At 34.3% G+C, this 19224-nt stretch overlaps 1 protein-coding gene across 2 annotated transcripts in view; it reads left to right on the forward strand.

The window, feature by feature from the left end:
* The window catches only part of ROCK2 (Rho associated coiled-coil containing protein kinase 2), a 137356-nt gene that overhangs the window by 63635 nt on the left and 54497 nt on the right, over positions 1-19224 (forward strand). Inside the window, exons 4-5 of one of the 2 annotated variants that reach the window (XM_024737698.1) lie at positions 6676-6813; positions 17953-18213. In XM_024737698.1, the coding sequence (XP_024593466.1) occupies positions 6676-6813; positions 17953-18213 (399 nt within the window). Of the gene's footprint in view, positions 1-6675; positions 6814-17952; positions 18214-19224 lie in introns of those variants that run through there. The other variant, XM_024737699.1, reaches the window with a different exon arrangement.

The raw sequence follows: 19224 nt of genomic DNA on the forward strand, positions 1-19224 counted from the left end.
ATTAAAAATAAATTTTAAAGCCTCAAATGGGGCATTTTGGTTAGAATGATTTTCAAAAGTTTTTGTCCACAAGTGCTCTAGGAGATCTAGGTCCATTTTAGGACTTTTTCAAACATGTCTCTAGCTATACTTAGGAATGTTTCATCTACTTAAAAAAGTTTTTTTTTAAAGAAGTACATATTAGCTATAAAAAGCACAAATAAGCAAATCTAAAAAAATAAAAATCCCTCAGAATTCCATCAGCTGAGATAAAACTGTTAACTGTTTTGACCCTTATTATCTTTTTTTTTCCCCACATACATATAGTCAATCAGCTGGTACTTTTGCATTCATCCACTTTTAAAATTAGAAACTAGGAATATAGCATTCTTTTCTCTAACAAATAGAGACATTGGAAGAGAAGCAATATTTTTGTCCTTTAGGTAATCATGGACTAGTGACATAGGGGAGACACATGTAAAGTTTCATAACAGAATGAACTGAGTTCCATTTGTCTGTGGTGGAATTAGCTAACATTTTCATTGACTGTATTCTGTGTGCTAAGTATTTATATTCATTATCTTGTTTTATCTTTTCAACAATTCTGTGAGATTCTTAAGTAGATGAATTCAGTGAAATTTAGAGAGATTAAGTGAATTGGCCACATAGTACATAAATAGTTAGGACTTTTGCCCAGGTTTGTTGACATCTACTTCCATGCTTTTAAGCAGTACTCTCTGCATTGTTGTGATGAATTGCTACTATATCTATTTATCCATCCATATTGAATAAAGGAGATAGCTAGAGAACAAAGGGGAACGTACAGAGATGCTGAGGAAGATTATAATAGAATCATTCAGAAGGAGACATCCTCACAAGGAAGGTCAGTGGAAACCAGCTTTCCTAAAATAACAGTGCTTTACTGCATGCAGTACTTTGTAATACTAGTACTAATGTATTTTAAGGTATGAGGCAGACGTTTGGCATGAATACAACTATTGCCTCTTACTGTTTGTTCTGTAGATAAAGTCAAAGACTACAAGCTGGTGGTTCCTGACTCTTGTGTTATGAGCCTGTGAAGTGTTCTGTTACAGTAGTTTAAATGAAATTCAGGCCTCATTACCTAGAACATCTAACCAAAATTGTCTTCATTTATTAAAAGTTTTACAGATCTCATAGCTATAATTTTGCTGAATTTGTTAAATTGGATAATTCAGCATTGTGCCAACCACTAGGCAGCCTCACAAATGAAAGTTTGTATTGTATTCTGTTCTTAAAGGAGCTTATGAAGCAGACATGTACACAACTAATTTTGATATTAGATTATTGTAAGCATTTTGGAAGCACAGAAAGGGAAACAGTTTTGCATAAAGAATCACTAAGAATAAAGCACCAAGAACAGGTATTTTTCTCATGTTCAGAAAATCATCTTATGCCTGTGTTTTTGTTTATTTGAATGAACGGCTCTTTTCTCTAGGTTTTTTTTGTTAATTCATATATAAAAGATTAAACATAAATAAATGTTTAACTCTTTCCTACTAGCTGACAAATATCTTAGTTTCTGTTCATAGCTGTTCTTTATAGCAGAATTCTTAAAACTCTTGTCATGGTCTGAGTCAAGCATAAATAATATTATGGTATAAATTAATTGGCTTTTACTGTTATATGATTGCTTTTTCTAATGAAGTTAAGATAACACTGAAATCCGATTTATTCTTAGAATAAGAGAACATTTGAAGAATGGCATAAATACAGAAGAGAGAGTACCTTAGCTGTCTCTTTTTAGTAATGTTTTAAACTTTAAAAAAAACCCACAACATTTTATTAAAAGCATTGCTGGAGTGAGCATTTGCTTTGAGATAATTTGCTAAGTAAGAAGCTGGTCTATCTACTGTGGAAGGGATTTCTACTTTTAAGACTAGGGTTCTTCATACTCTAATCCCCCACCCTCCCACCCATGTTTTCATATTGCTTTCCCATATATTTATTTTCAGCATTCTATAAATGGCATAACACCATATAAATCAAAGGAATTGTTTTTCCAGTTTAGTAATTTAATATAGAAGATAGATATAATCTGTGACCCTCATCATAACTTATTTGGCCCTTGGCATATAGGATTCTTTTCATGTAAAGTTACAGTGTATCAAAACACTTTAAATTTCAAAATATTTTAAAATACTTTAAATTTCAAAGTATTTCAAAATAATAAGTGATATAAACCATTGATATAATAACCTTTCTAATTATAATTTGATTAGGCAGTTTTCATCCTGGGCTGTGTTTTCTTTCTATCCATATTGATGTTTTATTTATTTGTTATATAAAGTACTGAGAAGGGATGTTAAAATTTCCAGCTGAAATTAGGATTTGCCTGTTTCTTTCTTTAGTTCTGTCAATTTTTGCTTCATGATTTTTTTTTTTTGCGGTACGCGGGCCTCTCACTGCTGTGGCCTCTCCCGTTGTGGAGCACAGGCTCCGGACGTGCAGGCTCAGCAGCCATGGCTCACGGCAGGCGGACTCTCAACCACTGCGCCATCAGGGAAGCCCTGCTTCATGAATTTTTAAGCTTATTTATTAGATACAAACATATTTAGAATTTTTAATGCCTTCCTGATGAATTATTACTCCTTTTATCTGAATTATCCTTTTTTTCTCTTTGCCTTGAAGTCTACTTTGTTATTGATATTGCTGTGTCTACTTTCTTATCCTTACTGTTTGCATGGTGTATCTTTTCCTATCTTTTTATTTTTAACCTGTTTGATCTTATATTTAAAATATATGAGGTTAGGGTTTGCTTTTTAATTCTCATAATCTCTGCCTGTGAATTGTGTGTTTAGTCCGTTTATATTTACACATATTTCAGACTGTTTAAAATTGTCTTGTAGGCCCTTAAGTCTCTATTCATTTTCATTTATTCATTTTTCTCTTCATTCTCTAGATTGGTTTGTGTTCAGGTTCACTGAATGTCCTTCTATCTCCATTCTCTGTTAAGCCCTTCCAAAGAATTTTCCATTTTAGTTATTTTTCAATTATAGAACTTCCAATTGGTTCTTTTTTTAGTTTCCATTTCTCTGTTGGTATTTACTTCTGTTCACTCATTGAGACTATTTTTTCCTTTTTTTCTTTAACATACTGTCTTTTAGGTCTTTGGACATAGTTATAAGAAATATTTAAAGTATTTGTTAGCTAAATCCAACATCTTTTGGGGATGTTTGCTATTGACTGCTTTTTTCTTGATGATGAGTCACATTTTCCTCTTTGCCTGTCAGGTAATTTTAAAATTATGTACAGGTCCTTTTTGATATGTGATAGAGACTCTGAATTTTGTTATTTTTCTTTGACAAGTGTTGATTTTCATTTTAATAAGATGTCCAGTTACTTGCTGATAACCCTTAACTTTTGGAGCCTTAGTTTTTTACTTTGTAAATATAGATGTGTTTAAAGACCAAGTTGTTTCCCAAGTCCTTTTAAGGACTCCAAACTCTACTCCCCTTTTGATCTTTTAGGGTTTGGTATTACAAGGCTATGTTAGGTAGTGCTAGAGTAGGCCTTGCTTTAGAGCATGGTTCTTTCTCCCAAGATGTCTCACCTCAATGTGCAGGAAATCATCAAGGTTACTCCACTCTTTTTTTGGCTGGAAATTGAATGTGCCTGCAATGCTGTTTAACATCTGGTGTCTCTGTTTTGTTATCAACCCCGTAGCAGTTGCTCTCTGGTATACCTTTGCTATTTCCTCTTTGGATAATCCCTACCTTTGTTGAGCTTACATTCTAATATGGGACTCAGACAATACAAGGAAACAGCATCAAAAAATTGCAAGTTATGGTATCTTCTCAGAAGAAAACCGAGTTCTGGGGTAGAGAACAATGAGTCTGTTTCCCCCATGTCTGCAGTAACTTCCTTCACTGTAGTCTTGAACCCCTCAAAATCGTCCATGAGGGTTGGAATCAACTTCTTCCAAACTCCTGTTAATGTTGATATTTTGACCTCTTCCCTTGAATCACGAATGTCCTTCTGGCATCTAGAGTGGTGAATGCTTTCCAGAAACTTTTTAGTTGGCCTGTACCCAGATCCATCAGGGGAATTGCTGTCTATGGCAGCTATAGCCTTACAAAATGTATTTCTTAAATAATAAGACTTGAGAGTTGAAATGACTCTTTGATCCATGGGCAGCAGAATGCATGTTGTATTAGCAAGCATGAAAACAACATTAATATCATCGTACATCTCCATCAGAGCTCTTGGGTGACCAGGTACATTGTTAATGAGAAATAATAATTTGAAAGGAATCTTTTTTCTGAGCATAGGTCTCCCCAGTGGGCTTAAAATATTTAGTAAACTATGTTGGCAACAGATGTGCTGTCATCTAGACTTCATTGTTCCATTTATAAGGCATAGACAGTAGATGGGCATAATTCTTACAGGCCCTAGGATTTTCGGAACGGTAAAGGAACATTGGCTTCAACTTAAAAGTCACCAGCTGCATTAGCTCCTAACATGAGAGTCAGCCTGTACTTTGAAGACGGATATTGACTTCTCCTTTCTAACTATGAAAGTCCTAGATGGCTTCTTCTTCCAGTATAAGGCTATCTCATGTACAGCCACCTTTAGCGCAGCCACCTTCGTTAATTATCTCAGCTACATCTTTTGGATAACTTGCTGCATCTCCTACATTGGCGCTTGCTGCTTCACCTTGCTCTTTGACATTATGGGGAAAGTTCACGGACAGCCAACTTCTGCTAGCTTCAGACTTCTCTTCTGCAGCTTCCTCACCTTTCTCGGCCTTCATAGAATTGAAGAGAGTTAGAGCCTTGCTCTGGATTAGGCTTTGGCTTATGGGAATGTTGTGGCTGGTTTGATCTTCTATTCAGACCTGAACTTTCTCCATATCAGCAATAAGGCTGTTTTGCATTCTTATCATTTGTGTGTTCACTGGGGTAGCACTTCTAATTTCCTTCAAGAACTTTTTCTTTGCATTCACAACTTGGCTAACTGGCGCAAGAGGCCTAGCTTTCAACCTCTCTTGGCTTTCATCATGCCTTTCTTACTAAGTATAATCATTTCTAGCTTTTGCTTTAAGATGAGAGATGTGCGAGTCTTCCTTTCATCTGAACACCTACAGGCCATTGTAGGATCATGAATTGGCCTAATTTTGATATTGTTGTGTCTCAGAGAATAAGGAGGCCCAAGATCAGGGAAAGAGACAGGGGAACAGCAGGTCAATGGAGCAGTCAGAGCGCATAAAACATTTATTAAGTTTGCTGTCTTATATGAGCATGGTTTGGGGCACCCCAGAACAGTTACTGATCACAGATCACTGTAACAAATATAATAATGACAATGAAAAAGTCTGAAATATTGTGAGAATTACCAAAATGTGACACAGAGACATGAAGTAAGCAAATACTATTGGAAAAATGGCACCAACAGACTTGCTCGACACAGTGTTGCCACAAGCATTCAGTTTGTAAAAAATGTAATATCTACAAAGTACAATAAGTCAAAGTGCAATAAAACAAGGTATGCCTGTAAAAAATGTCAGACCAGGTGGTATCAGTGGAGGTAGTTAGAAATGGTTGGATTCTGAAACTGTTTGAAGGTAAGACTGACGTGATTTGCTGATGAGTTTTTTTTTTTTTTTTTTGTGTTACGCGGGCCTCTCACTGCCGTGGCCTCTCCCGTTGCGGAGCACAGGCTCCGGACGCTCAGGCTCAGCGGCCATGGCTCACGGGCCCAGCCGCTCCGCGGCATGTGGGATCTTCCCAGACCGGGGCACGAACCCGTGTCCCCTGCATCGGCAGGCGGACTCTCAACCACTGCGCCACCAGGGAAGCCCTGCTGATGAGTTTTTATGAGCTATATGAGAAAAAGAGGAGCCAGAGGTTTTTAGCCAGAGCAGTTAGAAGAATGAGGATGCCATTTACTAAAATAGAGAAGACTATAGGAGACATAAATTCAGGGGTGAAGATTTGGAGTTCAGTTTTGGTCATCCTACTAGATATCCAAGTATAAATGTTAGCAGTTATTATTTATTATTAATTATCCAGTAGATGTTAACTTTTATAATCATTCATTAAATATTTATTGGCTCTGTGGTAGAGTTTGCTATGTTATATTCTAGGATTTAAATGATGGTCAAAAATGGACACTGTCCTTGCCTTTATGGAATTAGCAGTCTAATGAAGAAGATAAGAATTGATCAAATAACCATATTATTGGTAGTTTTTCCCTTAAAAAAAATAAGCTTTTAAGTAGGATACCTAGGAAGAAATAAGGATGACTTAGCAAAATCACAAATAACCCTTAATATCTAAATTTATTAGGTTCTTATGGTCAAATCGTGATGGATACATGTATATATCTTACAAGTTTCTCATTTAACAACATCTTAAAATTGGTTAGCTTAATTAACATGAGGGAATGACGCTTCATGAATTCAGTTTTATTTAGATGAAATGAGGTAGTTATATATTGGATCTAGCATTTAAAGGTATTGTATATTTCATGAAATATTTAGGCTGTGGGGAATTTTCTCCTCTCTTTCATTAAAAATGTTGTGTTTTTACTTAGTTAGCTAAGGATCATTTTGTTTTGTAACTAAAGTCTTTAAGAACAGCATTATAGTGTGATCTGTTGTTCACCATTTTCTCATAAAATTAAAGAATTAATTCTTGTGTTTTGAAAAATCAACAGGTTCGTCATAAGGCATCACAGAAAGTTTATGCTATGAAGCTTCTTAGTAAGTTTGAAATGATAAAAAGGTCAGATTCTGCTTTTTTCTGGGAGGAACGAGATATTATGGCCTTTGCCAACAGTCCCTGGGTGGTTCAGGTAAGCATACTAACTTTTATAAGTTTTTTTCCCCTTTTCGTAAGTGCTTATTATTTGTAAGAATTGATTTTGCATGCTGAAAGTCCTATATCTCATTCACGTAATGACAGTGCAGTTATTTTTTAATAAGATCTGATTCATTACACTTGTTTAATCTTCCTAAATAGTATGTTATATAGACATGACATGTAATACTTAATTGTTGTATAAAAGCAAGTATTACTTGCAACTTTCTCTTTTTTAATTCCTTTATAAAGAATTGGATTGATCACCAATATGCCATTGTTCCCCACCTACTCTTTCTCATGATTTACATAATAGGAACAATAATCAGCTTGTCTTGAAGAGGGGGAAAAATTCTACATTAAAGTTTTTGAAAATTCTCATATTACCTATAATGTAACACATTATTGGGATTCCTAATTCAGCCTTTTATTTGACTGTGAAGTAAGGAATTTACTTGGTTACCCAGTAGTACAGGTCACAGAGGAAGGACAGGTTAAATACTTTATTCTTTCCCTGTATTTACCAGTTTTCAAAATAAGGGATTAGTTTACTTTTATCCTCAAAGGTGACCAATTTTGGGAGAAGTATCAGTTTAAACTCATGGACTTAAAACCTATTTGATGTGTTTCAGTCCTTTATCTTATTCATACTCAAATTGTGACACCTTTAGCAGTGATCATGTTCAGGTTGGCTCTGAGTCCTTTTGACAGAGCCTTAGTTAGTCTTCAATAGCTAGCTTGCCATCTTGATACATAACAGAGTGTTCCAGACCTGTCTTGTACATTTTCTGTCCTTTACATGGAGTTAACCTTGCTTGTAGGTCCATCTTTTGTACATGTGTGAATATTTCTTTAGAATAGATTCCTAGCATTGGAATTGTCAGGACATATGGTGTACACATTGGACATTTTGTTTGATATTGCCAAATTGCCTTGTAAAGAAAGGTTTTTTACAAGTTTATATTACACTCTAATTATCCAGTAGATGTTTTATTTCACAAATTTTTAGCAAATGCTGCATATTGTAATTGTTTTAAATTTTTATTTGTTGCATCCTTGAGAAATAAGATGTTATTGTGTTAAGTTGCATTTTTTTATTATGAGGTTCAGCATATTTCATATGCTTATTAGTAATTTGTATTCCTTCTCTACTGCTTATCCCATTTTCTAATGTGTTGTTTTGCTTTTTTAAAATTGGTTTGTTAGAATGTTAATACATTATGGATATTAATCCTTTGTTATATATGTTGGAAATATATTCTCTTGGACTACTACTTGTCTGTTGTTTACTGAGTTTTTAAATTTAGATGTAGTCAAATCTGTAGACTGCATATTTTAATTTTTGCTGGCAACACCATCCCCATCCCTAAGATGGGGAGTTTATAATCCCCAAGATTATAAAAATATTCTCTTACACTTTCTTTAACTTTTTATATTTTTACTTTTTTGGGGGGGATGTTCTAAGTCACTAGGAATTTATTATTTTTATTATGAAGTAGGATTTCTTTTTCCCAAATGAGTAGCCGATTTCCCCAGTGCCATTTGTGGAAAAGCCCATGTTTTCCCCATGAAGTAAATGAAAGGTCCTGTATATCATTCATGTGTATTCATGTATACACATGAATTTCTCTTTTGGACTGTTTGCCATTACTTTGATTTGTTATTGGTTTATACACTAAAATCATTGTTTTAATTTCTGTAGTTTTTCATTTATTTTGGTATCTGGTAGGGCATGTCTCCTCTCATTATTCTCCTTCTATAATAGTTTTTTGGCAGTTCTTAAAATTTTTCTCTATAAAGTTAGAATCAGCCTTTCATTCTGTTAAAAAATACAGTTAAAATTTTGACTTGCATTGCTTTAATTGGTAGGCTTTTTTTGGGGGGGGTTGTTTTTATTATTTTGAACTATTAGGTCTTCCCATAACAATAATAGTATATCTCTTTGTATAGAGATTGATCTTCAGTAAAGCCGTATTACTTTTTTCCCCAAAATAGGATCAGAAGAAACTTATGTATAAGAAAATAATTTTTAAAATATGTAGATATTCAACATACAGAAAAAAAATAAAATTGGCTCAGTCTTTCAGTGTAGCATTGAATAGTAGAAATTTTTCATCCTTATCTTTTTTTTTTAAACTTCACTGGGTAGAGCTCTGATAGTTAACTATTAAATCTGATGTTTGCTGAAGCTTTCTGGTTAAGACAGTAAAGGATTTGGCCTGCCCATCTGTTCTTAGCTTATCAAATATTTTTTATCAGGAGTAATGTTAAAGTATTTGAAATGTTTCCTTCAGCATCTTTTGAGATGGTTTTCTTGCTTAATCTGTTATTATAGTACACACAAAAAATAAATTTCAGGGTAGTGTAAAATCTAAAGTAAGTGCTATTTGCTGTAATATGATATTTTCAATAGAATACCAAATTTGACTTACTTACATTTTAAGTAATTATCGATCTATTTGCATAAGTGACATATAACCTTTAATTTAATTTAATTTATTTTTAACATAGGCTCTTCTGGTTGGTTTTCATATCATAGTGAGATCACCCTAACAGACACAGTTGAAAAGCACACCACTTTTTTCTGAGCTTTGGTACAGTTTATATAAAGTAGAAACTATTCATTCCCTGAGGCTTGTTTGAACTTGCTTGCAAATCTTTCAAGGAAAAATGTCAGTGTATTTAATGATATATTTTTTAATTTTTAAAATTTATCATGATACATTTCAAACATATCCCAAAGAAGAAAGAAAGTATATTGAATCCCCATGTATTGTTCACTCAGCTTCAACAGCAGTCATGGCCAGTCTTGTTTCAGTCACACCAGAAATTGGCAAACTTTTTTTTGTAAAGAGCTAGATAGTAAATATTTTAGGCTTTGTGGCCCAAGAGGCAAAATCAAAGATATTATATAGGTACTTATATAACAAGCAAACATTTTTTATTGATGAAATTCAAAATATAATAATACAATTGAAAAAATACAGGTCTGTTAGGGAGAAGAATGAAATTATTTTCTGAGGCAATAACAGTTTGCAAAATTGGGGTTCACAATTAGTGTTTCCTATCAAAATCGATTGTAGATGTTCTATTAATACTGATGTATAAAAAGATTTTATGTATTTGTCTTATCAGAAAATATGTTTTCACACAGCTAGTTACTGCTAAATACTATTATCCACCAGCATATGATTTATTTTTTATCAGTAGACTTTATTTTTAAAGACAGTTTTAAAAATTTACAGAAAAATTGAGTAGATAGTAGAGAACTCCCATATACCCCCTGTACCGTTTCCCCTATTATTGACATCTTGCTTTAGTAAGGTACATTGTTACAATGAATGAACCCATATTGATATATTATTAGTAACTAAAGTCCATAATTTATTCAGATTTTTCCTAGTTTTTGCCTAATGTGCTTTTTCTGTTCCAGGATCAACCAGGATAGCATGTTACATTTAGTTATCATATCTTCTTAGGCTCCTCTTGGCTGTGACAGTTTCTGACTTTCCTTGTTTTTGATGACCTTTATAGCTTTGAGAATACTTCTCAGTTTTATTGTAGGCTGTGTATGCTCTGTTACTGGAATTCGATGTTTTCCTCATTATTTAGACCAGGGTTATGGGTTTTTGAGAGAAAAACTACAGAAGTAAAGTGCCATTTTCATCACATCTTATCAAGGGTACATACTAACCTACCATTTGTGACTCTTGGTGTTGACCTTGAGTACGTGGTTTTGATTGAGCATATCTGTCACTTGGAAGGCGTTTATAGAATTCTGTTAAATTCTTCTCTTGATGTTTACCTTTTAGCACTGTCATTCCATGGCAGGTTAATCAATTCCAATTGAAGGTTGGGTAGAAGCTTCTCAGTTGCAAAGTTCAAATGGATTTTTTAATGGATATTTCCTTTGCACTTACATTCATGTCCAAAAAATGCTGTTGGAACTGTGAGACTGTAGTCTGAGATCAGAAAGTATATCAACTGCAAATTTGTGTAGAAATAGAGATCTCATGTATTGTTTTGATTTTGATAGCATGGGAAAGTATATACAGTAGCTTGATGTTAGTTGTCATAAAAATGATTGTGTCATAGAATAAGTTTTACATATAGCGCTGTTTTGCCTTGCCATTTTAGGTCATTTAGGTATTAAGAAACATTATCAAGTTGCAGCTAAAGCTAATTTCCAAAGCTGTTCAGTTCAGTCATAGTGGTTGAGGGTGATTCTTGATCAGACAAATTTCAGTCTCATCTCTGAGCTCAAATAATTGCAGTAGAACCTTACCACTGCTAAGCCATTGAACTGCTGTGTAGCAGGGTTAGTCAGGATATTCAGCTTCTATTTCTGGCAAAAATTCACAGAACTGATGGTGATGGTTAAGTCAACAAGAGCAAATAACACCATCAATACTACTTATTTACTAACACATGAGATTCAAATATATTTTCCACACTGTACCTATTGATCAGTATTACGAAAAATAACCATAGACTTTGAACAGCGTACATTTTCACAAGCTTTGTAAATTTGTCCAACTAAGCCTTTTTCTGTTCCACATATATTTTTACCAGCATCTGTTGTAACACACCTTACCAGGTATTACTTCAGGTTGTACTGAATTAATGTTTGCTCAATTTCTTTTAAAGTATTTTTGTCTGTAGTTGATCCGTGTGGACTGTTCATAGAGGCTAATCCTGTATTCAACTTCAAACTTGGCACCCCTCCAATAAACAGTAACTACTGAATAGTATTAATAATATCTGTTGACTCATCAAGAGTCAAGGAAAAACACTTGAAATCATTTGTCTTGTTTTAAAATTGGTGATTAATATTGCTCCCAGTATTCTCAACTCTTTGAGCAACTGTTGTTGCTGAAAGATTTCGTCTTAAAGTTGATTTTCTCTAGACGCATTTCTTCAGCTGATGCAAAACCAAGCACAATTTAAGTATTCACCATTGGTAAATAGCTTTTCTTGCTTGTCTAACAAATAAGGCATCTGGAAACTTTCTTTGGTTTCAGTCTTACACACATTTAGCAAATTTTACACACATTTAGCAAATTTTACCATACTTAATTTTAATTTTCTAATTTTGAAGAACTGTTGAAATACTTTTTAATAATACTTATTTTATTGAAATATAGTTGATTTACAATGTTGTGTTAGTTTCTGCTGTACAGCAAAATGATTGAAATACTTTTTGTTCTCTGGCCCAATCTTTTTTCCCTGCCTTTCTTCTGAGAGATAGCTGCTATCCTAAAATTAATTTATGCCATTCCTGTGTTTAAATTTCTCCCTCCCTCCTTCCCAACTGGATCTTCTACCAACCTTTTAATTTTTCATATGATTGTTGACTGATTCAGGTTTTTTAATTTCTTGAGTTCGTTTATATTTTCTGTGACTCTGTCTTTTTCACTTTTTTGTTGAATGGCATATTTGTAAACTTTTTGGTCTTAATGTGTTTTTCATTTTATTTACAAAATATACCTTTTAGGCTTTCTTTTTAGTTATTTCCTGCTTAAAATTTTTTTTTCTAGCTACTGTTTTCTTTGGGTTTATATTGTTCTTTTCTAGTTTCTTTACCTTCCTGACCTTGTCAGTCCTTATTTTCCAATACAGATATCTCTGTTTGAATATTGGATAATGAGAGGATAAGGAGAGATACCTATAAACTCATTTGAAGTTATGTTTCTCTGAGTTCTGCTTATTTTTTTAAAAAATGGTTTTATTTGTAACATGCATAGAAAAGTACATAAAAAGCAGCAGAATGATTAATTGCAAAGCAAACACCCATGTATTCACAACTCAGGTCAAAAATAAACATTGCCAGTATGTACTCTGTTAAGTCCCCTTGTGCTCTTTCCCAGTCACTACCTCCATGTGTTCCCCCCAGAATAAACATTCTTCTGGCTTTATTAGTAATTGTTTCATTGTTTTCTTTCCAGTATACCACCTAAACAAGCACTCAGAAACTATATTTTTCCTGTTTATTGAACTTTATATAAGTGAAACCATTGAATATCTCTTATCCAGGTTACTCCAGTTTATTGGTGAGATTTACTACCTTTTCATAGTTGAATATTCTCTTTTGTGAAATGCCTGTTTAAGTCTCTTGCTCATTTTCCCATTACATTGTCTGTCAATTGATTGAATAAAAAAATTTGTAGGAATTGTTTTTATTTTGGATATAAACCCTGACTAGCTTCTTAGACATGTGGGTTTACAGATTTTACCAAGTTTGAGAAAATTTTGACCATTATTTTCTCAAATATTTTTTCTGTCTCACTTTCCATCCATTTACCCCTCAACCCCTTTCTGAGACTACAGTTACACATATGTAATTTGCTTGATGTTGTCCCATAGGTAACTGATACTGTTTTTTTTCTTTCCTCAGTCTGTTTCTGTTTTTGTTTTTCAGATGTGCTTCATTTTGTATAGTTTTTATGCTGTGCTTCAGCAGTCCCCAACCTTTTAGGCACCAGGGACTGGTTTCATGGAAAATAGTTTTTCCACGGATGGGGTGTGGGTGGAGGGGATGGTTCAGGCGGTGCTGCGAGCGACAGGGAGCGGCAGGTGAAGCTTCGCTCACTCACCTGCCTGCCCGCTCACCTCCCGCTATTCGGCCTGGTTCCTAACAGGCCGTGGACTGATAATCAGTCAGTGGCCCGTGGGGGGCAGGGGGACCCCTGCTATGTCTTTAAGTTCACTGATCTTTTTTCTGCAGTGTTCAATCAAACTTTAATCCCATCGCATCTGGCTTTCTTCAGCAAAATTGTTTTGAGATTTATCCGTGATGCGATATATCAGTAGTTCATTTCTTTTTATTGCGTAATGGTATTCCATTGTGTGGATATATGACAGTTTGTTTATCCTGTTCATCTGTTCATAGACATTTGGGTTGTTTCCAGTTTTCGTCTCTTACGAATAATTAAATTGTTTGCGGTCAACTTGTACAATTAAATGATTTTTAGGAAATTTATGGAATTGTGTACCCATCACTAAAACCTGATTTTTAGAATATTTCATCATCCCCAAATGATCAGTTATACCTACTTACAGTCATTTCCCATTCCCCTCCAGTCCCAGGTAACCACAGGTGTGCTTTCTGTCTCCATAATTTGCCTTTTCTGGACATTTCAGAAAAATGGAATCATACAACATGTTGTCTCTTTCCCTTAGTATACTATTTTTGAAGTTCACGCACATTGTAGCATGTCTTATATTTCATTTTTTAGTGCTGAATAGCATAGCGCATTGTATGTGGTTTAATCAACAATGTATTTGGTGTTTGTCCCCAGTTCTTAGCACAAGAGCTTCAGAAGCTCTTGGATTTCCTTAGTGTTACGAGTGTCTTTGTTATGCTAATGAGACAACTCCTGGTGGCTTTTTGATAACTTTTGGATGAGATGGGGACTGATCATTAGAAAGAATGAGCATGTGATTAGAGGATTGGGACTTTCAGCCTTCCAACCTTTGGGGTACTGGAAGCGGGTTGGAAATTGAGTTTAATCACATGGCCAATGATTTAATTAATCATGCCTATATAATGAGACCGTAATAAAAGCTGTGGACATTGATACTCAGTGGAGCTTCCTGGTTGGTGAAGACGTTGGTGTACTGGGATGGTGATTCACCCTATTCCACAAGGAGAAGTTGCAGAAGCTCTGTTCCCTCCCAGACCTCACCTTATGTGTATCCTTTACAGTAAAACTTTGATCATATGTATGGTGCTTTCCTGAATTCTTTGAGTCAACCCAGAGAATTATCGAACCTGAGTGGGTCATGGGAACTCCAGAATTTGAAGTTAGTTGATCAGAAATGCTGGTGGCTTGGGGACTTCCAAAGTACGGAAGCACAGCTGATGTCTGAAGTGAGGGTCTTGTGAAAGACTGGCCTCTTAGCTTGTGGTATGTGATGCTAACTCTAGGTGCTTGGCATCAGAATTGTATACCCAGTTGAGGTGGAAAGAGTATGTGGATATACCCTATTATGTTTGTCCACTTACCATTTGATGGACATTTGAATTGTTTCCACTTTGGGGCTATTATAAATAGTGAATAATGCTGTTGTGAACATTTGCATACAAGTCTTCTGTGGACATACCTCATTTCTTTTGGGTAGGTACCTGGGACTGGAATTCTTAGTTATGTGGGAAATTTATGTTTAACTTTTTAAGAAATTGCCGAACTGTTTCCCAAAGTGGCTGTGCCATTTTACGTTCTTACCAGCATGGATGAGCTTCCAGGTTCTCCATATTCTTGCCAACAGTTGATGTTTTCTGTCGTTTTTATTATGGCCATTCTGGTGGGTATAAAGTGGGATCTCATTGTGGTTTTAATTAGAATTTCCCCAATGACTACCATCTTTTCATGTGCTTATTGACCACTCATATATCTTCTTTGGTGAAATGTCTATTCACATTTTTGCCCTTTAAAAAATTGTTACTTGTCTTATTGTTGAGTTGTAGGAGTCCTTTATGTAGTCTAGGTATTTTATTATATATATCACTTGTTAGTATTTTTTCCAACCTGTGATTTGTCTTTTCATTTTTTAATAGGATTTTTTGAAGCCAGAAAATTCTTATTTTGATCAAATCTTACGTGTCAGCTTTTCATTTTGTCAATTGTGTTTTTGGTGTTAGAAGAAATCGTTGCTTAATCCAAGGTGATAAAAGATTTTTCTCCTATGTTTTTTCATAAGATTTTTCTAGTTTTAACTCTTAAATTTAGTCCTGTGATCTACTTTGAGTTAATTTTTGAGTATGATGTGAAGTAGGGGTCTAAAAATGTTCATATTTTTGTCTTTGAATATCCAATTGTTCAAGCACCATTTATTGAAAAGACTGTTCTTTCACCACTAAATTACTCTGGCACCTTTGTTAAAAAAAAAACCAAACTCTTGACCTATAGATATACGGGTTATTTCTAGGCTGTCACTTCTGTTCCATCGATCTGTATGTCTGTCTTTATACCATACCAGTACTGTCCTGAAAACATTAGTTTTGTTTTGAATTTTGAAATTGGGAAGTATAAGTGCTCCTGCTTTATTTTGTTGTAAGATAGTTTTGGCTCCTCTGGGTTATTTGCATTTCCATAGAAATTTTATAATCAATTTGTTAATTTCTGGAAAGAAAACTTGCTGGGATATAGAGTTTGCATTGATTCTGTGGATCAATTTGGAGAGAATTGCCATCTTTATACTATTGTCTTTCTATCCAGGAACATGAGTGTCTCTCCATTTGTATACATTTTTCCTTTTATCATTTAGAGTTAATAGCATCACACACACACACACACACACACACACACACACACACTTTCTCAATTTGGTAACCAGCCTTATGCCTTTTCGTCCCTTCCTTCCCTGCATCTCACCACCTTCCATTTTAAAATTATTCTGATTTTGGCTTGACTCTCTCAAATAAATATTTAATTTTATGTCAGTAATAAGCTTTTCTGGATTCTTTATTTGTCCCTTTTTCTTATGTCTCTCGTAATTCTCTTACTTGGATTTATTCATTGTGTCAAACTATATCCTTGAACAATTCTTTCAGAAGTGGTTTGTTATCAGATTTCTAAGAATATGAATGATGTAATACATATTTATTTTGCCATCGTATTGATTTTTTTTAAACTGCCGTATTCTAGGATCAAAATTATTTTCCTTCAAAGTTTTGAAGATACAGCTCTGTTTTTTGTATTCTGTGCTGGCTGAGATGTTTGTTGACAATATGATTTACAGTTTTGTACATAAGGTACTTTTTGTCTTTGGAAACCTTTAGAATTTTTCTGCTGGATTTCTGAGAGTTTAGCACTGACTGTCTTAGTTTCTCTCTTGTTTCATTTGAGATCTTTCAATCTTAGATTTTTGACTTTATTCATTTCTAGAAGTTTTTGTTTGCTATTTCTTTTTTTTCTTTTTCTTCTGGTCTATTTTCTCTCTTCCAGACTGCTTTTAGATGTCAGAGCTTTGCTATCTTTGCTCTGTTTTTCATCTCCGAATCCTTCAGTGTCTTCAGAGAAAGTTACTTTGCTCAGTTTTCAAGCTCTGTAATTTGTTTTTCTCTTATCATCAGTTGTATATTTAATTCCAAAGCTTCAGATTTTTTCCCCATATCATCCTCTTGTTTAATTGATGAGGCTTGTTACTCTTTTGAGGGTATTGATTTTTACATTTTTAAAACTGTTCTTAGTTTGTCCTATTTTAAGCATTTTCTTGACTGTTAACTTTCTGTTTCTTGAATTGCTTTGCCTCTATTTCATGATACTGATTTTTCTGAAATGTTGATTCTTGGTTTTGTTCTTTTTCCTATCTGTGGAAATCTTTTCTGTTTACATTGGTTGCTTTCAGGAGGGGTGGGACATGTCGTTGGGTGGAATGTACAGATACCTTTCCTTCTGAATTTGTGGTTTCTCTTGTCTCTCCAGGGGATCAGTAGCAACCTAGCTTGGTGTCCTATTTCTCTGGTCCCAGTGCCACTGCTTTAGTCTGAGTGCAAGGTATCACTGCCACTTGCTGTTGATTATGAGCAAGATGATGGGGAAGGGAAGAGAGGAGAAGGCCCAGTTCCAAATGTGGCTACGAATTACTCTTCCCAGTGGTATGGGACTTATTCCCTCTTATATCTACTGAATCTGGCATTTTAGGTTTTTCTAAACCTCTCCTGCTTCCTCAGCTCTCTTCTTTGTGAGTTATGTGCAGTAATTTGTTTTGTTTTCAGAAAGCTGGGCTTTTTTAAAAATTATCTGTTCTTTTGTCATTCTTTCACCTTTTATGTTCCTCATTCTTAATCTGTTTCTCTTTTAAAATATTTCTATTTAAATAGATTCCTGTATTCTCTGAGAGGGAAAATGATACATTTATGCATATTTTTTTAGTAAGCATGAAGAAGATACCCATATAAAAGCTTTACTTGATAACGGTTTTTCCATTAAAGATGTCCAAATCTAAAATCACAGATTTCCTAAAGTTCAACGCTGTTTTGGTTATACAATAATTTATCTTTTTCAATAGCAGTAATAGCTTTGGGGTTTTGTTCTCTTAATGGTTTTGGTTTTCTTTCTTTCTCTTTCGTTCTTTCATTTCTTTTTTTAAATTAAAAAAATTTTTTTTTCCTTCTTGTTTTGTCTTCCAGCTCTTTTGTGCCTTTCAAGATGATAAGTATCTGTACATGGTAATGGAGTACATGCCTGGTGGAGACCTTGTAAACCTTATGAGTAACTATGATGTACCTGAAAAATGGGCCAAATTTTATACTGCTGAAGTTGTTCTTGCTTTGGATGCCATACACTCCATGGGTTTAATTCACAGAGATGTGAAGCCTGACAACATGCTCTTGGATAAACATGGACATCTAAAATTAGCAGATTTTGGCACATGTATGAAGATGGATGAAGTAAGTAACAAGCAAGTAAAAAAAAAAATGGTAGTTTTCTGAGAGACAAAAATAAAGGAACACTTGAAATCTGGACTTCATAGTTTTAAACAAAGATAAATTTAGTTTTGCTAACTGTGTAATGACTCAGACAAGGTAATAAAATATCCAAATCAAAACATTTACCTTACTAATCATTCATATAGTTGTAGAGTACTTTGTAGATTTGGTGAATCCAAGAGAAATAAAAACTCAAATAACTAGTTATCAGATAAATAGTTATCTTCCTCATAGAATCTTGACAAACATTTGCTACCAATCAAAACTAGTTCGTGTGCATATAATGATCTAGTTGAAGAAGTAGGACACAAAATATAAATTAAGGTACATGGGTATTTCTATCATCATTATTATTTCTGTATTTTTCCTTTAATAAAAGAGGTAAGGTAGAAATATATCAACTCCTACCAACCCCATCTGTATCAACCACATAGAATACACTTGGGGGCAAGTTTATTGTTGAGCTTTTACCTGTTGAACAGTTCATATTATGATTAATTGATTCAGTAGCATTAACTTCATAGCTAACTATGGTGTTGATTTATTTTTGTTGCGAAATTTATATCCCTTGTCTTTTTTCTCTGTAAGTGTACTGTAATTCCTGGCGGTAATTCCTGATGGGGAGGGATCATGTTTTATTTCCTATGTATTCTTGTTAGTTATCTTGTCAAGATGCTTATTTTGAATTAAGCTGATTTTTCTTTTCTCTTTACTTCTTAACTTATTTATGTCTCCTGTGTGATATTCACTTTTATTGATTGTCCTGCCATCATCAGCGGTCCATAGTCTTCCAAGCTCAGCTCAGATTTTTACCTCCTGTAGAAAGTGCTGCCTGATATAACCCTAAGCTGACTGATCACTCCCTGTCACAATTTCCACAATGTTACTTATTTAGAATTTGTGCTGTACTGCACAGGCCACTTTTCTCTACTAGGATTGTATGCCCTGTTTGCCCAGCTAAAACGTAACATC

The sequence above is a fragment of the Neophocaena asiaeorientalis genome, unplaced genomic scaffold, assembly GCF_003031525.2.
Source record: "Neophocaena asiaeorientalis asiaeorientalis breed wild unplaced genomic scaffold, Neophocaena_asiaeorientalis_V1.1 scaffold396, whole genome shotgun sequence".
NCBI classification, from domain to species: Eukaryota; Metazoa; Chordata; class Mammalia; order Artiodactyla; family Phocoenidae; genus Neophocaena; species Neophocaena asiaeorientalis.